The 23,708-nt window shown below is 43.0% G+C and overlaps 1 protein-coding gene across 2 annotated transcripts in view; it reads left to right on the forward strand.

The window, feature by feature from the left end:
- The window catches only part of NUP98 (nucleoporin 98 and 96 precursor), a 59,148-nt gene extending 36,337 nt beyond the window's left edge, over positions 1–22,811 (forward strand). For both annotated transcript variants that reach the window (XM_084616187.1, XM_084616188.1), the window contains exons 21-33: positions 3,000–3,176; positions 4,043–4,199; positions 5,050–5,473; positions 6,231–6,460; positions 6,783–7,052; positions 8,137–8,294; positions 9,040–9,183; positions 11,224–11,366; positions 12,260–12,481; positions 14,997–15,238; positions 18,617–18,771; positions 19,374–19,485; positions 21,141–22,811. In XM_084616187.1, coding sequence (XP_084472313.1) covers positions 3,000–3,176; positions 4,043–4,199; positions 5,050–5,473; positions 6,231–6,460; positions 6,783–7,052; positions 8,137–8,294; positions 9,040–9,183; positions 11,224–11,366; positions 12,260–12,481; positions 14,997–15,238; positions 18,617–18,771; positions 19,374–19,485; positions 21,141–21,358 — 2,652 coding nt within the window. In that variant the 3' untranslated portion in view covers positions 21,359–22,811. The remainder of the gene's footprint in view (positions 1–2,999; positions 3,177–4,042; positions 4,200–5,049; positions 5,474–6,230; positions 6,461–6,782; positions 7,053–8,136; positions 8,295–9,039; positions 9,184–11,223; positions 11,367–12,259; positions 12,482–14,996; positions 15,239–18,616; positions 18,772–19,373; positions 19,486–21,140) is intronic.
- Positions 22,812–23,708: the final 897 nt, after the last annotated feature.

A 23,708-nucleotide genomic window follows, 5' to 3' on the forward strand; every position in this document is an offset into this window, starting at 1 on the left:
TCATCATAGAAGGCAATTAGGTTAGTCAGGCATGACTTTTGCCCTTGGTGAATCCATGCTGACTGTTCCTGATCACTTCCTCTCCTCTAAGTGCTTCAGAATTGATTCCTTGAGGACCTGTTCCATGATTTTTCCAGGGACTGAGGTGAGGCCGACTGGCCTGTAGTTCCCTGGATCCTCCTCCTTCCCTTTTTTTAAAGATGGGCACTATGTTAGCCTTTTTCCAGTCATCTGGGACCTCCCCTGATCGCCATGAGTTTTCAAAGATAATGGCCAATGGCTCTGCAGTCACATCTGCCAACTCCTTCAGCACTTTCGGATGCAACGCATCCGGCCCCATGGACTTGTGCTCGTCCAGCTTTTCTAAATAGTTCTGAATCACTTTTCTCCACAGAGGGCTGGTCACCTCCTCTCCATGCTGTGCTGCCCAGTGCAGTAGTCTGGGAGCTGACCTTGTTTGTGAAGACAGAGCAAAAACAAAAAAAAAAAACATTGAGTACGTTAGCTTTTTCCACATCCTCTGTCACTAGGTTGCCTCCCTTATTCAGTAAGGGGCCCACACTTTCCTTGACTTTCAGGTATGTTAGCAACAAGAAGAAGAAACCGTTCTTGTTACTCTTAACATCTCTTTCTAGCTGCAACTCCAGGTGTGATTTGGCCTTCCTGATTTCACTCCTGCGTGCCTGAGCAATATTTTTATACTCCTCTCTGGTCATTTGTCCAATCTTTCACTTCTTGTAAGCTTCTTTTTTGTGTTTAAGATCAGCAAGGATTTCACTTAAGACAAGCTGGTCGCTTGCCATATTTATTGTTCTTTCTACACATCAGGATGGTCAAGTTTTTAAACAGGACTGCTTACCATGTCTCTTTGCTGCTGGTTCGCCTGCTGTGATTTTGTGGGTAAGGAGAGGCAGTAATCGTGCACAGCCCAGTGAAGAACAGAATGAGCCCCTTAGCAAGAAGTTACAATGGGATGCCCTTTTCTGTTAGGAGCCAAGATATGGTGTACCTCTTTTGTATTTTGTATCATTGCTGTAGGTTTAGAGGTTGTTGTAAGGGGCAAAAAGTTGCCCAGACTTAATACAGAAACATCAGGAGACTATATTGTATGGATTTAAAACTCATCAAATTGTTTGTGTAGAGAGCCAGGAAATACAATGCATTTATGGTTAAGGCAAAGGTTTAGGATCTAGATCTAGGTTCTCCTCCTAGTGCTGTCCCAGTCTTTGTGGTTATATTCTAAAAATGATTTCAGAAATGAGTTTATATCTGTTCATTGGCCTTGAGTAAAGTTGCTCAGTGTGATGGCCTGATTTTCAGGTTCTGGTTTGCAACAGGTAAGCTGTGTTCTTTCTGGCTTATGCATCATTGCAACTAATAGATTCTGCACCTGAAATAAACTTCATGTGATGTACATGAAGGAGCAGAATCTAAAACTCCCTTTCATTAATGCATTGATTCAACAATGTGAACGCAGTAAAGGAGTAAAATCATGTCAAGTCAGCTGCTATGACTTGAAATGCACAGAGTAAGAATATCGCAAAAAGAAAAGGAGGACTTGTGGCACCTTAGAGACTAACCAATTTATTAGAGTAAGAATATGTGAGTCTTAGTAACTGGCTAATTCTGATGGCATCTTGTGTGCCTGATATAGTGGTTCCTTTGCAGGGATGTTGAAGTGTAATTCTTCAATATTTGTAAAGTGCTTTAAGGTCCACATATGGAAGGTGCTATGAATGGTGCACGGTAACTTACTTTACTAAAATCCCCAGCTTTTGCATGGGTCAGTGAAACTTGTGCTTTTGATCATAAACATATTTAGTTTTGCAAATCTTATTAGCACACTATAAATACCTGGTCATGAACTTCTTAATGAAAACAAAATACCTGTCTACCTGCTGTTACAACTTTAGTTTTGTTACAGTTTATTGCAGTAGCATCTAGAGGCCCTAATCAGGGAGTCAGGTCTGTGCGAACACATTCCCTGCTACAAAAAAGCTAAAATCTAAGTTGTCAGAGTTGTGCATGGCTCTTCGACCTACCTCAGGGAGTCTATAATCTTAAAAGGTGACTTGCACAGGAAGAGAAATGGGGTTTATGTTGCTTTGTTGGCTTGATAGTTTGTTTTGTGGGGTCGCTTGTTTTATCTTAGAAAAGTCAGGAATATGAGTTCTTGTCTTCCCTCTTGCTGTTCTCGGGCAGAAGGATTGGGAACTTTATCCCTAATTTAAGTGTTTGGTGTGTGTTTGTGTTACGAACGGCTTTTATTCCAACTGCTCTGACACATCAAACAGCCACGTGAATAAAAACAATTGTTCTTTTGATCAGGTTTCATTTGCATGGTTTCTCTGCCCTAAACCAGAGCACCTCTTATTTTACAGCAGAAATCCATAAAATGCATAAAATCCCTGTGGCTACTATCACAATTCTTTATGTGGAGTAGTAATAAGAAACAAGACAGCTAAAAATACCTCAACAGCCAGGAAAAAGGAGCCAGTACTATGTGACAAGTCAGTCATCTACAGACCTCCAGTGGACCACAGTTTCAATCATCCCAGAGTTCTAGAATAAAACAGCCTTGACTTTCCAGTTTACAACTATCAGAACTCTTCTGGAGAAAAACTTGGGATATAAATCCACTTTTCCTTTAGTAGATCACATTTACTTGGAAAATGAGGAAGAACTGATCTGGTCTCGGCTGGGAGGGGCTTTGCAGACTTAAAGGAACATACCCAGAGAATGTGAAGGGGAAAGTTAACTTTCATTAGCCCATGATGTTGAAAATAGCTGGTCACTGCATTATTGCAACTCTAAGGGAAAACGGGACTAGGTAATATGACCATCCCTAAATGTACAGTCTAACTTGGAACCCAGAAATGACCAGTGAATACTTCACTTGCAGGTGATTGTTGAAGCCATTGAATATTCTTGCTTTCTCTATAAACTGACCCAGAATCTGCTATTCTCTAACATGGTTTCCATGTCTTTGGTGTCTGTAGAGCCCGGAAGTGGAGCAGCTGGGAAGGGTTGTGGAACTGGACAGTGATATGGCCGACATCACCCAGGAACCAGCTCAGGATTCAATACTAGAAGATAGCATTACAGAAGAGCCAGAACTGGTGCCTGCTTCGACACACATTGCATCTTCACTTGGTATAAACCCCCATGTCTTACAGGTGAGCCACTTGCTGTTTCTATAGATATCTAAGTGGTAGGCCCTGCTCTTGCTTTATCCATCTGCCCAATTTCTGACACATCACTGGGACTTGTCTTCAGAATTGAGCATATTATTTATATACAACTTCGAACATTTATAATATATATTACATCTACCATACCTAGGAATCTCAAAAAGCTTTACTGTATTAATCATTGGTAAAGTGCTTTATGGGAGGAGGTTAAAATAGCACTCTCCTGATTAAAACAGAAGAATTCAAGTAAGTACTGTGATGGCCTGCGTTGGTGTCCAGCCCAGGACAGGCTATCACACCTGCTCCTATGAAAATCTGGATAATGTGACCACAAGTACACAGGGCTACTATTTGCTGTCTCAGCTGAAAAATAGTGCTCAGTGCTATATATGGGTGACTATTTTAGCATTTTAATATTGGGTCAAAGGAAAACTAATACAACTCCCCCACTTGCAGTACCCAGTTACTACTTGGTTTTCCATTTGAGTACTGACAACTTAAGCAAGGTCTGAGATAACACCGTATCAGCTCCTAAGGTCGTAGTGATCAGTATTGGATATTAAATAGGACGCCACCATTGTAGTTTAGCAGGTGACTTATGTTAACTTAAATCACTGATTCTTCATAATAACTTGCTTTTAGTTCTCATTTTATAACCATCCCATCAGATCACTCATGATCTAATTTGAAATGTAAATTTCAGTATGAATGGATCAGTGGTGGTTCATATGTAACTTTTAAAGGTGGCTTGTTTTTTTGGGAGACACTAGTTAGACCTGCTAGCCACTGCTAATTTGTGTCAAGTGTTGAGGGTTGTGCTAGCATGCAGTCTTGTTCTATGATGATTTTAGATCATGAAAGCTTCCTTGCTTGCTGATGAAGAGGATGTAGACTTGATCCTGGATCATCACTTTGGCAAACAGCCTACAAAAATGGATACTTCTCAAGAGATCTGCTCTCCCAGGCTTCCAATTTCAGCATTGCAAGGACAGAAAAGACACTCCTCAGGTACTGTAAGGATCCATATTTCTGCACCAGGAGATACCCACAGATGTTCACTTTAAAATAGTTTTAATCTGGGGAAAAGTCAGCATTTTAAAAACTTGTTTTGGGCAGCTGGTGTGTCTTGTGTATTATCCTAACCTCCTAGATACTGGCTCTCTTTCAAGTCTGATCTCTAACAGTGTTCAAACTGGGTCATTATTTAAATATGCATTTGAGAGCATTAGGATGGTATAAAGAGATTGGGTTTAATACTAATTAACTGCTAACATATTCTGCCACTAATTACACATGCAGCTAGGAATTGTGTGCGCATAACTGACAACTGTGATCACAAAAGAAAACGTAGCTTGTATATTTAAGGAAGTTGCAGTGTTGCCAACATTAGCACTACGTGGTCCACTAAAGTGAAGTGTGCTTAACTGGGGTGTCTCCATAAGGAGCCAGTTTAAGTCCAGTGGTACTTAATAGTAATGCTTATTGTTTCCTGAGGACACCTTCAGGTGACTAAAGCCATGCCTGTTCTAAATCTAAGGCCACGCACATATGTCTGGCACAGAGGGACATCTGTTCTTTCTCTGAGGTACTTAACGGCCCTTGTTGGTGTAGTGCTTAGTTTGTACCATGGCTTGGACAATTGTGCTATAGCCTAGTATGTGACTGTTCATGACCATACATGTTGTCCCATTCATGCTACAGTCAGCTGTGTTAAAACCAGGCATGCTTAACTGTATAGTAAATGCTATTTATTAACTACTAGCTGTTCTGAATAGTTTTGGTGGAATTTCAGAAGATCTTAAATGACCTGTTAAATGCAGAGACCTTGTTTTCTTAAGTTCCCCAATCTTCCTTTCAGTTGGAGGGCTGCTGCAATCAAAATTTGCAAGTGTGTCTTTCCTCCCGAGTGGTTCTCTGCAAGATTTTCGTGGACCAAGAACTTCCTCTTTAGGCAATCCTCCATCTGCAGCCTCTTGGTCGGGGCTTTCCACCTTACCCTCTGCGTTCTCCATGCCCAGCGCAGCTCCAGAGGTGCAGCTGAAAACAGTGGGTGCCTGTAGGCAGCAGGGGCTAATACCTCTGGAAAAATCTGTCACTTATGGAAAAGGAAAACTCCTAATGGATATGGCACTCTTCATGGGACGCTCATTTCGCGTTGGTTGGGGACCCAATTGGACTCTTGTAAATAGTGGAGATAAACTGAGTGGATCAAGTGAGCCCAAGGATCTTCGCAATGACTCTATGGAATATGGATTCTTGCCAACTCCTGTTGCTCCTAAATCGTGAGTGGTGATCCATAGGACTAGTTCTCCCTTGCAGATATACTGGAGTATATAGAGAGCCATCTATCCTTGCCTTTAAAGTGAACTTTTTTGAATCTTGAATTGGGTAAAAATTTATGGGCATGTGATATACAGGAGGTCAGAGTAGATGGTCTAATGGTCCCTTCTGGCCTTAAGCACTATGAATCTGTGAATAAATATGGGCCCATATCTTCTGCACTGAGTGCTGCTAATATGGGTTGACATGTAGTGGTGGGAATACTGGAGCATCTCCCCTTTAAATGAAACTTTCAAAGAACTTCCTGTCTGGTGTTCCAGCGAGCTGCCGAACGTAGGCCAAGCTTGCAATGGAGTAAGCAGAGACTTCAGGCTAGTGCTTCCTGAAGATGTGTCCATAACTATAGAAATGTTTTTATAGTACTGCCATAGGTTGGATAGTTGTGTTCCAAATAAGGGATGAAATCCTAGGATCAAGTTTCTTCATGTCCCATGATTGAAGCACCCTGTCAGTTTCAGGATGTTTGCAGTTCATTCTGTAACCACAGTGTCCACAATTTGGCCCTTAGCTGTTCCTTGGCTTGAGTACCTATTGAATATATTGACATCCCATTCCGGTAGAGAAATGGGTTCTGGATTTATTATCCACCTGATGATCAGGAACAGGAGAGGTGTCTCTCTCTACATAACAAGACTAACAGATGTGTAAAATAATTTGTAAGTATCTATATCTTTCCAATACTACTGTTATCTTCCCCAGACTTTTAGAATCTCCCTTCAAGGTTCATATAGAGAAGCTGACCTTAGAACGAAGGAAGACAGATGGAGACCAGCAGTTGTACCTCATCCCTCTGGAGATAAAGCTCAAAAACAGTACTGTCCATGTAGATGAATGTTGTCCTCTCTTAGCAGCCAACCCAGGAGTGTCTGCCATCCATGACTATGCTGACTGGGTTAAAGACTTTTGTGGAGACTCGGGGGAAATAGAACGTGAGTATCAAGTGTTATACTTTGGGGGAGCATAGAATCTAAGTGATAGAGCAGTTTAGTACAAATTCACTTCACTTCAAATAACTTCGACTAGCTATGGCCACCTCTCTTGGTTTTATTGACTTTAAAATGGCTGGATCAGATGCACGCTGGGCTGATGCATTGTGGGGTGCTAACCAGTTGATTTAAATTTTAAAGTAGTCTAATCCTGTATGAATGTAGGACAAATATAGGACTGACACAGCCCGCTCTACAGCATTGTTCCAGATTCCTAGTACGTGTGACTCTCTCCTTTGTGACCACTTAATTTTTTGTTCTCCAGCTGTGGTGAAGTACTGGTGTTTGACATGGATGTTGTGTGAGGCAATCTGGGGCCACCTGAAGGAGTTGGAAGCCAGCTTGGAGGAGCCCAGTGAGTACATTGTAGCCCTGGAGCGCAGGAAAGCCTTCTCCCGCTGGTTATCGCAGACTGCAGCAGCACGAATTGAAGAGGAAGTCTCATTGTCTCAGTACGAGAATCACATAGAGGCTGTGTTTAGCTACCTTACAGGGAAGAGGATCAGTGAGGCTTGTAGGGTGGCACAGCAATCAGGTAAGAAGCTTACAACTCACAGCTGACTTTGGGATATACAGGAACTGCAGCATTTCCCACCCCCGCCCCATTGTTACCAAGATCAATATTAGGTTCAGCCTTACTGCAGAAATTGCATGGTTATTGAGGAAAGTGTACAAGAGGGGCAAGTCAGATGTTTCTACTTCAAATAGTTTTTGGTGGACAGGAGAAGAAACCTTGGTCTCCTTCAGGATGGACTCTGATACAGAGCATTTTACACTTCAAACTCTAATACCTAGGCTGAGGCTTTAGTGATTTCCTACTCAAAGGAACTGACTACTCAGTGTATTGACTTTTTTTTACTAGCTTAAGACAGTGAGAGGAATAGTTGAGCCACTTTCTGCTGATTTATCTATCTGGGGAACCTTACAGCTGTTAGTTGTAACTCATATTCCAGTGTTATAATGTAAATCTGCTGTGTTCAGAGCTTGCTTTCTAGGTCAGTAAATCTGCCTTGAAAGTTGCTGTAGCAAAGAAACTGTAATTGGGCCAGATCTTAGCTCTGTGTTCAAACTGTGTGTAGGTGGGAAGAGCTCATGCTCTAGAAGCTGTTTTACTTCCACAATTCTCTAAGTGCTGTAATCTGTGTGAAATGTATACCAGAAACTTAGTCTCTCCTTGATGAGTGTAAATAGCAATGACCACTAATGGAACTGATTACAGTCTTTGTTTTTACAAGCTATAATTTAAGCTTCTAGGGCTGGGTATTAGTTTTTGAAGCATACTTGTTTGGCTTAAGTGACTACTTCAGATTTTAACAATACTGAACTTTTTCTTGTCTTCCTGCTTCTTTCTTGCTCTTGTGATTGATTCTGAAGGAAACCTAATTAGTCTAATTTCCATACCTCTGACTTTAGAGTATGAGTTACCGCCATTTTTTAAAACATCCCCTTGTTCTTTGTGGCTGGCTGTTGTGAGCACAGTGGGATGGTAGGAAAAACTGTTATTGCATAAGGAACTAGAAAACAGCCTGACTTTCCAATCCAATCAAACTGCATGTTGTAGGATTGTGGTCTGTTACGTCCCAGAAAACTCTGCTGACATGCTGTTTTATTTCCTTTAGGAGATCACAGGCTTGCCCTACTCCTCTCCCAGTTGGTAGGCAGCCAGCAGGTTCGGGAGCTCCTCACAATGCAATTAGTGGACTGGCATGGATTGCAGGCAGACTGCTTCATCCAGGAGGAGAGGTTGCGCATCTTTGCTCTGCTGGCTGGGAAGCCTGTAAGTCTTGCTGACAGTCTGTCGTGTCTGTGTAATTGCAAGTTAGCTACTACTAGATAGGAAAAATAAACGAGTATGTCTTGTAGACCGGGGGTCTTTTTCTTTCGGAGGCCCACCCCAACATGCTATAAAAACTCCATGGCCTTCCTGTGCCACAACTGTTTTTCTGCATATCCAGTAGATTAAAAGCAAGGGCTGGTGTTAGGGAGTAACAAGCAGGGCAATTGCCAGGAGGCCCTATGCCACAGGGGACGCCATGAACCTAAGTTGCTCAAGCTTTGGCTTCAGACCCATGCAGCAGGGTTTCGGTTTCAACTTCAGCTTCGTGTGACGGTGCTTGGGCTTTGACTTTCTGCTCTTGGCCCCAGCGACTCTTAACGCTGGCCCTGCTCTCCGGTATATTTTGGCAGACCCCATGAACCTGCTTGGGGGGGCCCCCCCCAGGGACCCTTGGTTGAGAACTGCTGTTGTAGACTAGCTTTTTGCCAAGTGCGGAGCATATACGTCCTAGAGTCGCTGTTAAAAGGAGTATTATACTGACTTCCCAACACATGCAGTCCAGTGGCTTGTGTCCAGTCTCTCACTATTAAATACAAAAGGATTCATTTGGTCTCTTCCTAATGCATCCTTTCAGTGGTAAATGTTACTCATATAAACTAGTCAAAGGCTACAAAACTAGGTATTGCTCATTCTCAGTGTAACCTTCACTGCACACCTGCTTTAAACCTTGCAATCTGTTGTTCAGGTGTGGCAGTTGTCTGAAAGAAAAAGCATTAATGTGTGCTCACAGCTGGACTGGAAGCGTACTATTGCTATCCACCTCTGGTATCTGCTTCCACCAACGGCTTCTATTTCAAAGGCACTCAACATGTACGAGGCAGCATTCCAGGTATGTCATTACACGCCTTTAAAAAAGGGAAACACGTCTCTTCCTTCAGTTCCTGTCCAGGCACTGCAGCAAAGTAAGTGTTCTGTGTGCTCTTAAGAACGTGGCTTATTGTTTAAAGGACAGCTTCCGTTTCTCATGAGGCTTGATTCAGGATTAATCGGCAAACTTTGGTGTTTCAATCCTATCTTGAACAGAAATGGATTAGCAGTTACAACTAATTCCAAGAAAATTGAAAGTCCTATTTCATCACTTTTTACACAAAGGCTGCTGCTTTGAACAAATATCTAAAGCGAACTTCACAAATTGCCATCTGAACAGTTGGTGCAAGCCTTGCAAACCCATGACAAACCTCTTGTTGCAGTTTGAATATTTGTACTTAATTATATGCAGTGCTTGTAGCAATGTTTGGAGTCTGCCTAACCCTTTCCATTATAAGTCCCTTTACCTGAATTGTACAAACCCCTTTAGATTGTCTGTCTCCTAAACTTTATGGCCTTTGCAGAGGGGATTAAAGGGCAACTGGCTATAGCTCAGCATAGATCTCACTGGATTTGACTGTATTAAGATCTGCTGCAATTTAAAAAAGGTTTCTCTTTCTGTGAGAATAACATCCCATTCCACTAGAGCTCATTCCACTGTGTCAGCCTTCCTAAGTAACATATTGATGGATATTTACAAAGCTGCCATGTGGTCATCAGTACATACTTTTCTAGACACTCTGCCATCAGTAAAGGTTTCCAGCTGATGACAGTTTTGGCAAGTCAGTCTCTTCAAATAATCCCAAATCTGATCACCTGCAAGGGTACAGATGGTGAGTCACTTACAGTGGAATGTCTATATGCACAATCACTCAGAAAAAATTTACTTGTACAGTAACCATTCTTTAAGATGCGCACATACATGACACTCCCACCTTCACTGCTACTTTGGGTATTTAACAGTGCAAAGGATTGGTGAGGGAGGCGGCGGCCATGCCCCTTTTATGCCCTCAGCTCTGAGTATGAGAAAACTGGGGTGCATGTACCACCTCGTGATACTGTTGGCAAAAGTCTCTGACTTTTGTGCATGGGGTGTGCCTGCACCTAGAGTGGAATATATGTGCACAGTACACCTCAAACACTTTCTGTACAGGTAAGTAACCATTTGGGGTTTCTTTGTGATTTAGACAGTCAAATACTGCCATGGAGAACTGTCTTCTGTCCCTTCCTCTGCCACAGGGTTCATATTTGATGCTGAGCAAGCCACTTAAACCAGACTTTTCACAGGTAGCCACTATGTGTGTTCCTCAGTTTAATAATGCACCTGCCTTGTTTCCTCATCTATAAAGTGGGGATAATATACCTCCCCTCAAAGGGATGTTGTGAAGATAAATTCATCAATGTTTGTGAAGCACTTGGATGCTGTAATAAGTGCCATAGAAAAATCCTTGAGGAAATCCTCTCTATTCAGAGAATGGGTTTCAGTAGCGTTCAGCTAATAAGGCCTTGAGCAACACATTGAACGATGAAGATAAAACAAAATATGGACTACTACTCAGTGAGTATTATCCAGCTTGTTTACTGGCTGAGGCAGTAGTCCTGTGAGAGAGAGAATGTGATCATGTAATTTCTGTATCCTAATGCATCTTCACAAGGGGGCCAAATGAAGGTTGCGGTGCAGCCTTAATTCTGGCACTTCCTAACTTTGGTGTGCTTGACTCTGCAGCCTTTTAAAAAAGTGTATCTTGTGTGTGTAAAACTTCCTAGCTTTTTAAAACCGCAAACTGAAAAAAACATTCCATTACAATTTAAAAGAGCCAGGTGACGCTGCAAGAGTATTTTAAATAGGTAGAATATAGCTCCCAGAGGTGGCTACTAAAGGCAAGCTAATTACCACTACACTGGCAGTCTCACATGTGGGTGTATTTTGTTGAAGCAGAAAGCATATCAGTCTCCTAATTCACAGGAGTTGTGAGGTTCTGAATGTGTGCTGTGTATGTAGCAGTGCTGTTCTATTTGGTTTGCTGTCACTAAGTGTAGTCTGTGGTACAATACTCTACAGAACACCATGGAGTGTGAGAAATATGCCTGCTGTCCCCTGCCTTCCTACCTAGAGGATTCTGGCTGTGTACTTGAGGAAGATGACAGTGCAAAGAGACCCCTGAGAGATGTCTGCTTTCACTTGTTAAAGCTCTACAGCGACAGGTAAACGGGAATCTGAACACCTAAGGAGCCATTTATTTGGTCCCTCCCTTTTGCTGTTCTGCAAATATAGAATTAGTCATAGATGTCTCTTCTCATACGATCTGTTCCTAAATCCAAGATGTTGGAGGAAACACCACTGGGAGTGAAGACTTCCCCACAGGTCTCTGGGGTTTGGCTACTCTCCTTTGCACCAAATTCCCTGCTTCCTGCAATGCAAACAGAAGTAGTTCAGTACTCCCACCTTACCCAGTTAAGATCCTAACATATAAAGCTTTTTGGGGAAAAGCAGCAAGCAAAATTTTCTCAGACCCAAATTTCCAGGACTTTGTGCTCCAAATGGGACAACTGCTAAGTTACTGGTATTTGCAGAAAGAGTGGTACAGCCCATTTGTGTATGAGGGAGAAGTTGGTCCTGAAAAGAAATGAGGCATCAATTTAGCATCTCTCTTAACTCTAGTAAGACCGCTTTTATGTGGCCTTTGACAGTTTTGGAAAGGACATTTTTTTTATCAGAAACTAGCAGCCCAGTATAGAAGTTTGTAACTATACATGTTCTCCTGTAATTTCAGCTTGTGTTCTGAATGAGGGTAAAGTATTCTTATCTTCTGATGTGCAGTTGCCTCTTTTTAAGCTGCTGATAAAATAACGCAGCAGGTGCATATTCCTCAGAGGAAACATGATGCTCTGGATGCAAGCTCAGAGAAGCTTGATGGAATATTAACTATTGAGCTTGTGTTTAAATAGGACACTAACTTGCTTCCAAAGACATTCAGTAAAGAAAACAAAGGAATTGTCAGGAAATAAGTATCACCACTACTTGGATTCATTATGTGGGCCCAATGAACTACTTGTCCGCTTCATGTTACTTATGTTTTAAATCCATCTCCCTACAGATGCTATGATCTCAATCAGCTGCTTGACCCCAGAAGTATAACATCTGACCCCTTGGACTACCGTCTTAGTTGGCACCTGTGGGAAGTACTTAGAGCCTTGAATTACACTCATCTATCAGAGCAGTGTCAGGGAGTCCTGAATGCCAGCTATGCTGCCCAGCTTGAAAGTGAAGGATTTTGGGAATGGGCCATTTTTGTACTGCTGCATACATCCAATACACAGTAAGTACAAGGCAGACTTCTCTTGCTATGTGCCTTGGAAGGAGTATTTGCAGTTGTAGACAGGGGGAGCAATTATCTATGGACACTAGTGGCTTCTCTTGAGGTACTCCAAAATGATTGATCGTAGTGCATCAGTTTTCAAAATATGTGAGGATTGCAAAAAGGGCCACAATTTCCTAGTCTAGAATGTCACAGAATCATAGATTACCAGGGATGGAAGGGACCTCGGGAGGTCATGTAGTCCCACCCCTGCTCAAAGCAGGACCCAGATCCCTAAATGGCCCCCTCGAGGATTGAACTCACAACTCTAGGTTTAGCAGGCCACTGCTCAAATCACTGAGCTTTCCCTCCCCCCACTGCTAGAAAGTGCTTAGCAGCATGGCATTTACAATTCCATGTGATGCATATACAAGTACAATTATGGTGCCCCCAAGTTAACAAAATACAAGGCTAGGCTCACTCACCTAGCTTTCCCAGTGCAGCCTGTCTTTTTCTTTTAGAGTGTAAGTTCTTTACAGCAGGGATTACTTTATTTTATATAGTGCTGAGAACATTGTTGGAGCTAAATAGTGATTGCTCCTGTGTGGGTTGAAACCAGGTCTTCTGATGGGCATGGACTATAAAAATGAACTACACCACTGCTTTGTAGAATGCTAATACTCTTAGATCTCTGACTTATCTGAAAGGATAAGAAGTTAAGAATATACAGATGTTGTCATTAAAAAGACATTTTTTAGGGGTGTAGTTTTTGTTCATGAGCAAAGTAGGTAGTACCAATATTTTCCTCGTTTAAGGAGTGAAAAGAATTGGATTAAATTTTGGCAGGTTATCAGGACTAGTGATTTCAGAACAGAGTTGTACAGAATAGAATTGAATGGGGTGTTTAAAGGGACATAGTCAATTTGAAAATCATATGTCTGAAATGTGTATCTTGCTAGAAAGAGGACAAAGTGGTAATATCTTTTTATTGGACCAACTTCTGTTGGCGAAAGACAAGTTTTTGACCTTAGCTTTTCAGGTCTGAGTAAGTTGTGTAACATCTAACATTACTGTAATTCATAAGTTAGCCAAGAATTGTTTTCACTTTATTAGTGTATAGTTAGTTTTGACTGTGGTGGGGAAAAACCCTACGAACATCAGTAAGAGAAGGCACACTTTAAAAGTAAAATAAAATTGAACACAAGTTTTAAAAATGATAATATTTTGAGGGTGCTTTTTCAAGTTTATTCTTTTCATACTGACCACTTAAGAAGAAGATAATAATTTGCACTTCAAGAGCCTGAATCCTCTAATATTTGAGTCCTAAAATGTAGGTGGAGTCAAAGTGACAAAATACTTACTCATTAGTTTACCCTGTGTTCAAATTGTCTAACTTCTGTGACAGTTACATAACTACTCTTAATACTGCAGAGCAGTGATACTGGATAGCAGTCAGACCTCAGTGGTTCAGGAGCCAAATTAGAGATCAGCATTACCCAAAAGAGCCACAGTCGTGTGAATTCCTTGTTTCATTGACTGTATTTTATATTTGTACATATATTCTCAGAGCAAAATGACTGACCAAATATTTCACAGTTGGTTAAGAACATAGTAAAAAGATCCTGATTGGTTAATAATTAAATCACATAGCGTTTTAATATCGTGCTGCAAAGAGCCACAGGAGATGCAGTAAAGAGCCACTTGCGGCTCCTGAGCCACAGTCTGAGTATCACTGTTGTAGAGTCACAGCTTGACACTCTTCAATGGGGTGTCATTTTTTTATGCTGGAATCTAGGCTTGTTGGCATTTCTTAGGGTCACACACTTATGGTGTCACCTTGATCCTTTATCACTTTTGCTTGTAGCTGTTAGGAATACTGAACTCTCAAAACTGTCTGGCAGCATCTAACTAACATGTGTGTCATACTAACCATAAATAGATTAATCTGTCTAAAACAGTGGCACCCAAACTTTTTTACATCATGCCTCCCCTTATCCCTGTCCGCGTTCCCTTGCCCCCCAACACCCTGGGGGGCCGGAGTGGGGCTGCGGCTCCGGGAGAGGGGTGCATGGACAGCGGTAAGGGGGCTGAGGCTAGGGCCACTGCTGGAGCCCCAGGGGCTGGGGCTGAGTGGTGTTCCCTCTGCACCTCCCTAGGGGTGCCCCACAGTTTGGGGACCCGGATCTAAAAAAATGCCTTTTAGAATAGCTGCTTTCTGCCAGAACTCTACTCCAGATAACTCTGCCCCACTCGCTTACCACTTCTTGACTTTGTTTAGACCACAGAATAGGATCATTCTCCTCAAAAGGCTTCAGTGCTAAGAACTGATATGCAAGGGAAAATTATGGCTAACATGGATTGCTTCTTATGAATTTGGGAGTCATTCCTTGCATCACTGCTATAGACCTTTTAATGCTAACCAGATATTACAAGTGACTGCTCACAAAATATGCCCATTCCTAGAGCTCTGATTTTTGAGGGTGAAACATGAAATGATGACCTGTTTGAATAGCTAGTTGCTGTCTGTTCCCATTAGCACACGTGAGAAAGCAGTGCGTGAATTCTTAAACCGCCACTGCGTGCTGTCGGAAACGCCAGAATCCTGGACAAAGGAGACTTTCCTGATACAAAAGCTCTGCATTCCACCAGAATGGATTCATGAAGCTAAGGCAGTTCGGGCAAGAATGGAGGGAGATAAGCATAAAGAGGCCCTCTACTTGTTCAAAGCTGGACACTGGAACCAGTGTCACAAACTGGTCATCAGGCACTTAGCCTCAGGTGAGATTATTTGTCTCCTAGCTTTGTCATGTGCGCTTCTGAAAACTGAAAGATGCTGACCAATGTCATTGAATGCTCTGCAAGATGAGGGTCTGGGACAGCTCATTCCTTGTAAAGGGGCTTATAACTAGCAGCAGTATGCCTGGGCAGTGGCTGTCAGTGGCATTAAGTGGGTCTATTAGTAAATCTATTGCTTGATACCCTGATATGGAAGTCTTCCATATAAAACAGAGCATGGGGTGATGCATACTTAGCCTAATGTGCCCCAGCCTTGACTTCCAGGGATCACTTCTAGGGTGAAGATAGTGGTCCCCATTCCCATTGGGCTCCTGGTCCCTCTGGACGCTCCTTTTTCTAGGAATTGAGCTGGTACAACAAATTCACTTTTTCGAGTGATTGCACATGTGCATTCCACTTCAGGTGTGTGCATGCCCAGTGCACCAGAGCCAGAGATGTTTCTAATTTGTGGTACCCATCGGAGCGACAAATGGGTCTCCAGCACTCTTGAGCTGACTTAAGGTGCAAAGGGGAGAGCTTCCCCAGATCTGCCTTTGGTTTCTTCTTACTGCCTGTGGTTGGTAGCTGGACCATGTCGATTTGTTTAGCCACGCTTTCCCCTACAGTGGTTTTCTGTGTATTTCTGTACAGTTAACTAATGTGTTTTCTGGTTTAGAGATACTTTGTTCTTATACATAGTCTAGGTTTTCTTTCTTGTCTTGGTTTTCTGGCATCGAGTACCTCTTAGCCCAGGTGTTGACACTCGGTACTGAGGCGTGCCTCGTTTCCCAGGTTTTAAGTCTTGTGTGGGTTGCAAGAAGTCTGTGCAAGTGGGTGAACCTCACTTCAGGTGCCTGAAATGTCTGGGTGATGGCAGTGTTTGAGACTGCTGCCAGACTTGTATAGATTTCAAGCTGTGCACAGAAAAGGATGGGGAGATGAGACTGCGCCACATGCTTATTGGAAGCTGGCTTATGCCCACCTTCTGAGCCTTCCCTCTCTGGGTGCAAAATACTGTATTTCCATCTCAGCTAGGAGTGCCTCTCTGGATATTGCGCTGCCCCCCCCCCCCCCCCCCCCGAAGATTGAAATCTGCGTAGCACTGTTCCTCTAAGTTGGGTCAATCAGATCTTGGCACCAGGGATCTTGATCTCCTGTCACTTACCAGCAGAGCACTGGGGTATGTGACTCTCCCTGGTACTGGCATCTGCCTCACCCCTGGAAAAGTTGTTGACTCCAGCACTGGTTTCCAGGCCATTGATGTGGACTTTTACTGCGGTGCCAACATTCTCAGGGCAGCAACTGTCAGACCAAGATCTCAGGGTAATGTGGCAGAAAGAGACTTGCTTATGCTCCTGGTAGGGGATTCCCCAGTCATGCAGAAGGTAGGCCTACTGGTACTAGTCCCTCCCCAGGCTCCGGCACACTTGCTACCAGCAGAAGGGTCCCATGTTATTTCCAGGTAGGAGCAGCAGTTTGCAGTAGTATGGATGATCAAGTCCTCAGAGCATTGCAACTTTCTTGTCCTGTCCAGTCCGGGGGTAAACCTAGTATGTCACGTCTCATGGAAAGGTAAGCTGCTGTTTGCCTGTCCTATTCCTCTGCTCCTCAAAATACTGTGCAAACTCCAACAGGACCAAGCTTGCATAATTCTTATGGTACCAGCCTGGCCTTGTCAGCATTAGTTTTCCAGTCTGCTAAATGTCTGTCAGGAGTCCAGTGCCACTACCTCAGAAACCTGGCATAATATCCCAACCCATGCACCCTTCATTTTGCAGCATGGATACCCTGTGGTTAACTCAGAGTCTGAATGTTTTGTGGACATAGAAAACAGTCTTCTAAACATCAGGAAACTGTTCATCAGATATGCTTACCTGATGAAGTGGAAGGATTTCTCCGGTTAGTCTTGGCAGATGGGTATTTTGCTGATCCTGGCTATCCAGCATATCCTGGATTTGCTTCACCTGAAGCATTAAGGCCTCTGTGTTCCCTTAGAGTTCACCTGGCAGCTATCCCCACATTCCACCCACCAATAGAGGGCAGATCAGAGATTTCTAACCCAATGACCGTCAGATTCTTAAATGGTGTGGAGAGTCTGTACCCCCCACATAAAGGATCCCATCTGTCCATGGGTCTTGAATTTGGTACTAGCTGTGCTTGTGGGACTACCTTTTGAGTCGGTGGCCACCACTTCTTTCTTACATCTGTTTATGAAAGTTGCATTCTTAGTGGGCATTTTCTCCACGGGGAGGATGAGGGATTTCTGTGTCCTGGTTGCTGACCCTCCATGTGTCCTTTTTTATAAGGACAAAAATGTATTTACATCCTCATGCCAAGTTCCTTGCTAAGGTGTCCCCACCCCGCCACCCCAATTTCACTTTAATGAAGCCATATACTTACCATCCTTTTTTCCTAAGCCGCATTCTCGTAAGAATGAAGAGAGGCTTCATACTTTGGATGTCAGAAGGGCATTGGTGTTTTACTTGGACAGAAGTAGGTCTATTAGAAGGTCTACACAGCTGTTTATTTCAGTTGTGGGCATAATTAAAGGCTTCCCAGTTTCTTCGCAGCTGATTTAATTGTGGATTTTGTCTTGCCATATGTCTGTGCTATGACAGTGCCAAAGTATCCCCACCAGGAAGGATGGTAGCTCACTCCACAAGAGCCCAAGCGGCTCCCTGTGCTTTTTTGGCTCTGGTATCTATACGACATTTGTAATGCTGCAACATGGTCATCGTATACTTTTACAAGACATTGTGCTATATCCCAGCAATCCAGGAATGAGGTGAAATTTGGGTGAGTATTTCAGTTTTTCAGGTAGGCACTGAAACCCTCTTCAAGTCTCAGCAGTTTATCACCTGAAATGGAATGAACATCTTCAATCACTTGAAGAAAAAACTAACTTCTTTAACCGTTCTTCAAGATGTCCATTCCATGACCCATCTACCTTCCCCTCTAAGTGTGCTAAAGGCACATGAGCCCCACCAAGCAGTACTCTCAAGGGAGAAACATCTCTGGCTCTGATGCACTAGGCATACATACACCTGAAGTGGAATGGACCTGTGCAACACATCTCAAAGAACAACAGCTATAGAAGAGGTAGTAACAGGTTTTTTTTCTCATAGGCCACAAATTCAAGTAAAAATTTCTGATCATTACTGTTCCTGGCCAGATTTGAACCTGGAAACAAGGCATAAGATTGAATTTGCCATTACTAGTCATTAAGCTACTCCCCCATTGACTTTCTAATGTTATTTAGCTGTTAGCCTTGAAAGACACTTATCAGCCCTCAATCTGCCTGTATTCATCCAAGTATCCATCAGCTATACTGATGGGTACCAGTTCGGAGCAAGAGGTTTCTTATCCAGTTGTCTTCTTCAGATGCTATTATTAATGAAAACTACAACTACCTAAAAGGATTCCTAGAAGATTTGTCCCCTCCAGAGCGAAGTACACTCATCCAGGACTGGGACATGGCGGGGCTGGTTTATTTGGACTACATCCGGGTCATCGAGATGCTCGACAGGATTCAGCAGGTAACTGTGTAGAAATTCTAGTTCTTTCAGTGTTCGTATGAACAGTTTTATTATTTTTAAAATAGCTGTATGTTCACTGTTTAGTAAACCCTTAGATGCTCCCTCACAGACATGGGTGTGTCAGTTGTCTCTTGCATATATTTGGACACTTAGAAATATACTAGGAGTTTCACAGAATAAGTGGTCTCTGCCCTGAAGAAGTCTTAATTCAACATGACCGAATCAGGTGAGGGGAAGGAAAGGGAGAAAGGGTAATGACAAAACCATGTGTTTACCAAGGAGGCACCCACACATCTCGCTGCTGCTGCTGCTTTACTTTTTCCTACCTCTGTTTTTTGCAAGCTAGACAACAGAAGTTAGTTTTCATCTGCTCCTTACAAACATGCTGCGAAACTAAAAGTATTTGGTGTTGATGGGTTCCTTGGCTTGGATTGCCACAGTCAAGATCTTCAGACTTCAAATTTTCTGCTAAGATATTTGTTCTAACTCATATTGGCATGGTAGCCTGGTACAGGAGGCCTCAAAGAGCCCACAAATTGTTCTTGTTAATTGAAGCCATTCTACTGTGTAATTGACTGACTGACTCTTGGGTTTGCTTTCAGCTGGATTGTTCTGCATATGAGTTGGAGAGGTTACATACCAAAGTGACATCGCTATGCAACAGGATAGAACAGATACAGTGCCACAATGCCAAGGACCGATTGGCTCAGTCTGGTAAGGCTGTTTGTATAGTGTCATAGGCAGTGCACACAGGGAGATAGCCACGCTTCTCAAGGCAGGGATCTTACAACTAGAGATGAAAAAGATTAACTGGTAAGCATAGTCTTATTGGTTAACTGCCTTAACCGTTAACCCCTGCGCCAGTCGGAGGGTGGCCCAAGCAGGAGCGGCCCCAGCCCCTTAAATGGTTAATTGTTTAAACAGTTAACTTTTTAAATGGTATTCGCGTCTCTACTTACAACCTAACTTGACTAATATGGGCCATCACACCATAATGCAAGCGTTTATGGCTGTACTTTGCTTTGGCTTGCATTTCCTGCTGTAGGGCACGCAGCCTTGGCTGGTGCAGGTGATAAATGTTGCTGTCGTGGCTGCTTTACATGTATCTGGCGTTTTATTTACTCTTTTAGTTTACTGTTCGTCTGTGATTAATTTGATAGACGTGCTGTCCCAATGGCCTGTCAGTATTCAGTCCCTCTAGGGTTCTAGACACAGACTCAAAAACAACCTGCATATGAAGCTACTAATACTTGTACAAAATGAATTGATTCTCAGTAATACTGTGAATATAACCACTCAGCTGCCATATTGCAGTAAATGACTGACTACCTTCTGTGCCTTTAGTCATAGCCACAAAGGCGCTGCGGGACCCTGCATGCTACTTGCCACGTCTGTCCTGCTTCCTTTGGTGATATGTCTTTGCACCCATTTAACTAGGGCCATTAGCAACTAGCTGTCCGTGGTAGGTTTCTCCAGCTTTGGAGTCTACTCGCTTGCAGTCTAGTTCAAGCAGCCACCGAGAGACGTAAGAATTAGTCACAGAATTTAAGGCCAGAAGGGGACAACCAGATCTAGTCTGACCTTCTCTGGCCACCAGCCCCACCCAGCACCTGCACACTAAACTCAACAACTGAAATGATTGTACAGCCCCCAGGAGAACAGACTATTATGGGCCACAGAGAGAGAATAAGAGGGACCTAGGTGCACCAGTACGTGATTCCTAAAATATTCTGATTGTAGAGTCACTTAAGTTGAATGCCACCACTCTGTCCAAAGCTCTCCAGAAGTGCCCTGAGCATCCAAGAATAGATTAAGGCTGCTTCTTCACTGAAGAAGGGTATTTACTCTGGGATAACTAATGCATTTTAGGTCTCCTACTGTAAAATCATAAAGCAGGCAGAGCACTTTACTTTTACCATGAGACCAAGTAGTAGAGGTCCCCTACAGCCTGGGGTATAGGGCTGACCTTACCTGGCTACCTTGCGGGTAAATGCTACAAGTGCCTTGTTTCTCCACTCCAGATTTTACAGCGAGGTAATTATCCAGCAATAGTTACCTTGCTGTAAAAAGATGAACACCCCCCCCTCCCCCCGGAACACTTTTGTGTCAGTGAAGACAAAGCCTAGGTACACTGGTGGGAGCAGGCAGTATTGAAGAGATCAGTGATCAGAGGAGTGGAAGGCTAAAGGAGGTATTTGATTGGATACAGAAGCTGCCTGACTCCAGATTTGGCCTGTGCACTGCTGTTTACATTCACTCCTGGTGGAGAGGAGGTTTTCAAATACCTTGTTAGATCTCTGCTGCCTTCAATCTACAGGATTCTGTGTGGAAGGTGGCTAAATACTCACTGATTTTCTGCTCACTTGCAGATATGGCCAAACGTGTTGCTAACCTGTTGCGGGTGGTCCTGAGCCTACAGCATTCTCCTGAACCTGCCTCTGACTCCACGCCTGACGTGCAGCGTGTCCCCCTTCGTCTGCTTGCTCCCCACATTGGCCGGCTTCCCATGCCGGAGGACTATGCCTTGGAGGAGCTGCGCAGTCTCACACAGTCGTATCTACGAGAACTGACTGTGGTGACTCAGTGAGGCCTAGTTGCTTCTACAGACGGACTTTTTTTTTTCTCATTTTGTTAACCTTTACCCTTGTTTTAGGGGTAAACCTCCCCTTGGCAGCAGTCTCTAGCCACATAGAGCTTTTCCGTAGAGGTGCAAAGTGGCTCCATGTGTGGGCTAATGAGGAATTTGTGTAACCTGGGGGAGCAGAGTAAGACTTGGACCTCTTTGTGGGGATCCTCAACGACCGTGACAGCTTTTTTAGAGCTAATAAAGCACTTCTTGCAGTGCCTGTCTGCAAGCCAGATCGTACCTGTGGAGGAGAAGTGATAGTTTGTACGTTTGGTCTCTTGGCAGATATTTACTAATCTCCTTAGCTACAGCACAGAGGACAGTGAAGCACGCTTCAGGACAATGATTTGGAGTGGACAGACTCCATCTAGTGGTGCTGTACCAGTTAAGCAGATGAACTGTTGGTGTCTGAACCAACTGGATGGCTTTTTAAACTGAGCTTTGTTTAATGGGTTTGTTCTGTGGGTGGGGGAGAGTAGAGGATTATAACTTCTGTAAAGCCAGGGTATAGAGAGTGATGGTCTCCCTCTGTTTTAGTTGGGAGGATGGAAACCTGTAAATGTGTAAACCCCCTTGTTTTAAAAGGCAAGAAAGGAAGCTTCTCTGAGTCAGGCCAGAGGGAGCTGACACAGGAGTGCATGTGCCTTATGGTCTGTTCTGGCCTCTGAAGGAAATGGGTCCAATGTGAGTTTCTGTGTGTAGTTTATTGCAAGCCTTCAATAAAACAAAGGAACCTTGTCTTGAAATGCTGGGGTTCATGATTCCAGGCCAGGTGCTTCTAATTGAGAGCAAACACTGTGCTAGAATTAGAACTCCATCAAGGAGGTTGGCTCTCCTGAAAAGCAGATAGCCTGGTTATCGAAGGCTTTGGCATTTTAAATTGGCTCAAGTTTTTTTTAAAAGCAGCTGCATGTGAGGTGGCTCTCTGTGTAGATACAGGTTTGCAGCATTTACTGCACTCTCACACATTGCACCAGGCATGGTGGGAGACCCTGTTTTGCACTAAAGGAAGCAGCTGCTCAAATCAGTCCATGTGACAAAAGGTTTTTAGCCCAGAACATGCTGTTTTGTTTGTGTTTGCTGTGTAGCTGGATTACATCATTGAACAGAACTGTCATCAAGCATAAGAACATCCTGCAAGTGAACAGCTGGTAACATCCAATTTACTATAGTTTGTACAGTCTTCACTTTTACTGTGTTTAGAAACTGATTATTTTTGGGAAAAATAAAGCTTGTCTATTGGTCTACTCTGTAATACTGCTGTCTGCCCACAGCCAGCCAATCATTGATAATGCTGGCAGACAATGAGGTTTAACCTGTTAGGTGCTTCTACAGATTGGCTCATCAAGGGTCTTTATGCATGTGGATTATGTAAAGGTTTTTATTAAAATTATAAATAAATGATCTAGATTATTTTCCTGTCTGTTTTTCTGAAAATACTTTCTAAAAAAATAAATAATGTTTATAGCATTCCAAAGTTTTCTTTGTTTTTTAAAAATGGATTGATTTCCAGGCCGTTTCCAGTGCCTCTAGTTAAACACATGTGACTTTCCCTACGAGTCCTGTGAGGAAGGTTCCCAACTCCGATGGGTTCATAGGAAGTATTTAGTGGTAGCAATCCTAAAGGCAGACTGATGGAGCCAAACTGACCTCCTTTCTGGTGTGATTCAGAGCATTTACAAAGTACTGGTGTGTAGGTAATTAAAAAATTTCTTCTCATGTTCTTAGGTTCCTTGTTTAATTTTGTTCTCAACATCTCAATTCTGTGCCCAGTCCTTATATCTTTCCTCTTTTGTTATTAGTTTAGCACCCTCCTGACTATTCTGATTTCTAACTTCTCTGTAATAAACTGTCTCTCATTTTCCTCTGTACTTTTTCTGTTCTATATCCTCTAGAAAATGACACAGTAGTCAAAGTATGGAATGCTATTGATTTATAGACATATTTTCCACTTGAAATTTTGCGTGTTTCCTTTGAATCTGAGGTGTGTAACTTAGTTGCTCAGTTCCTCATGGGCTTTGTCTTGGTATGCAAATTTAGGCCAGATCTTACTGGGTATATTAGTGAGTACGGACTTGAGAGAACCAGTTGTCCCTCACTAGCCACAATCAGTGGAGGGGGTGGGGTCTCAGTTTTCAAAATACCTGCTCACTGAGCTGGATTCTATTAAAATTTTTGGTTATTTACCTACTCCCTTATCTCTTTCGGTCTTGACTCCTATATTAATTTCAGGAGTGTGATGTCTGGTTTTTATATTCAGCACCAGCACTCCCATGGAGCTGGGGGAGAACAGGGTGTGAGTAGTGCATCA

This window comes from Lepidochelys olivacea, assembly GCF_965140295.1.
Source record: "Lepidochelys olivacea isolate rLepOli2 genome assembly, chromosome: 1".
NCBI lineage: Eukaryota > Metazoa > Chordata > Testudines > Cheloniidae > Lepidochelys > Lepidochelys olivacea.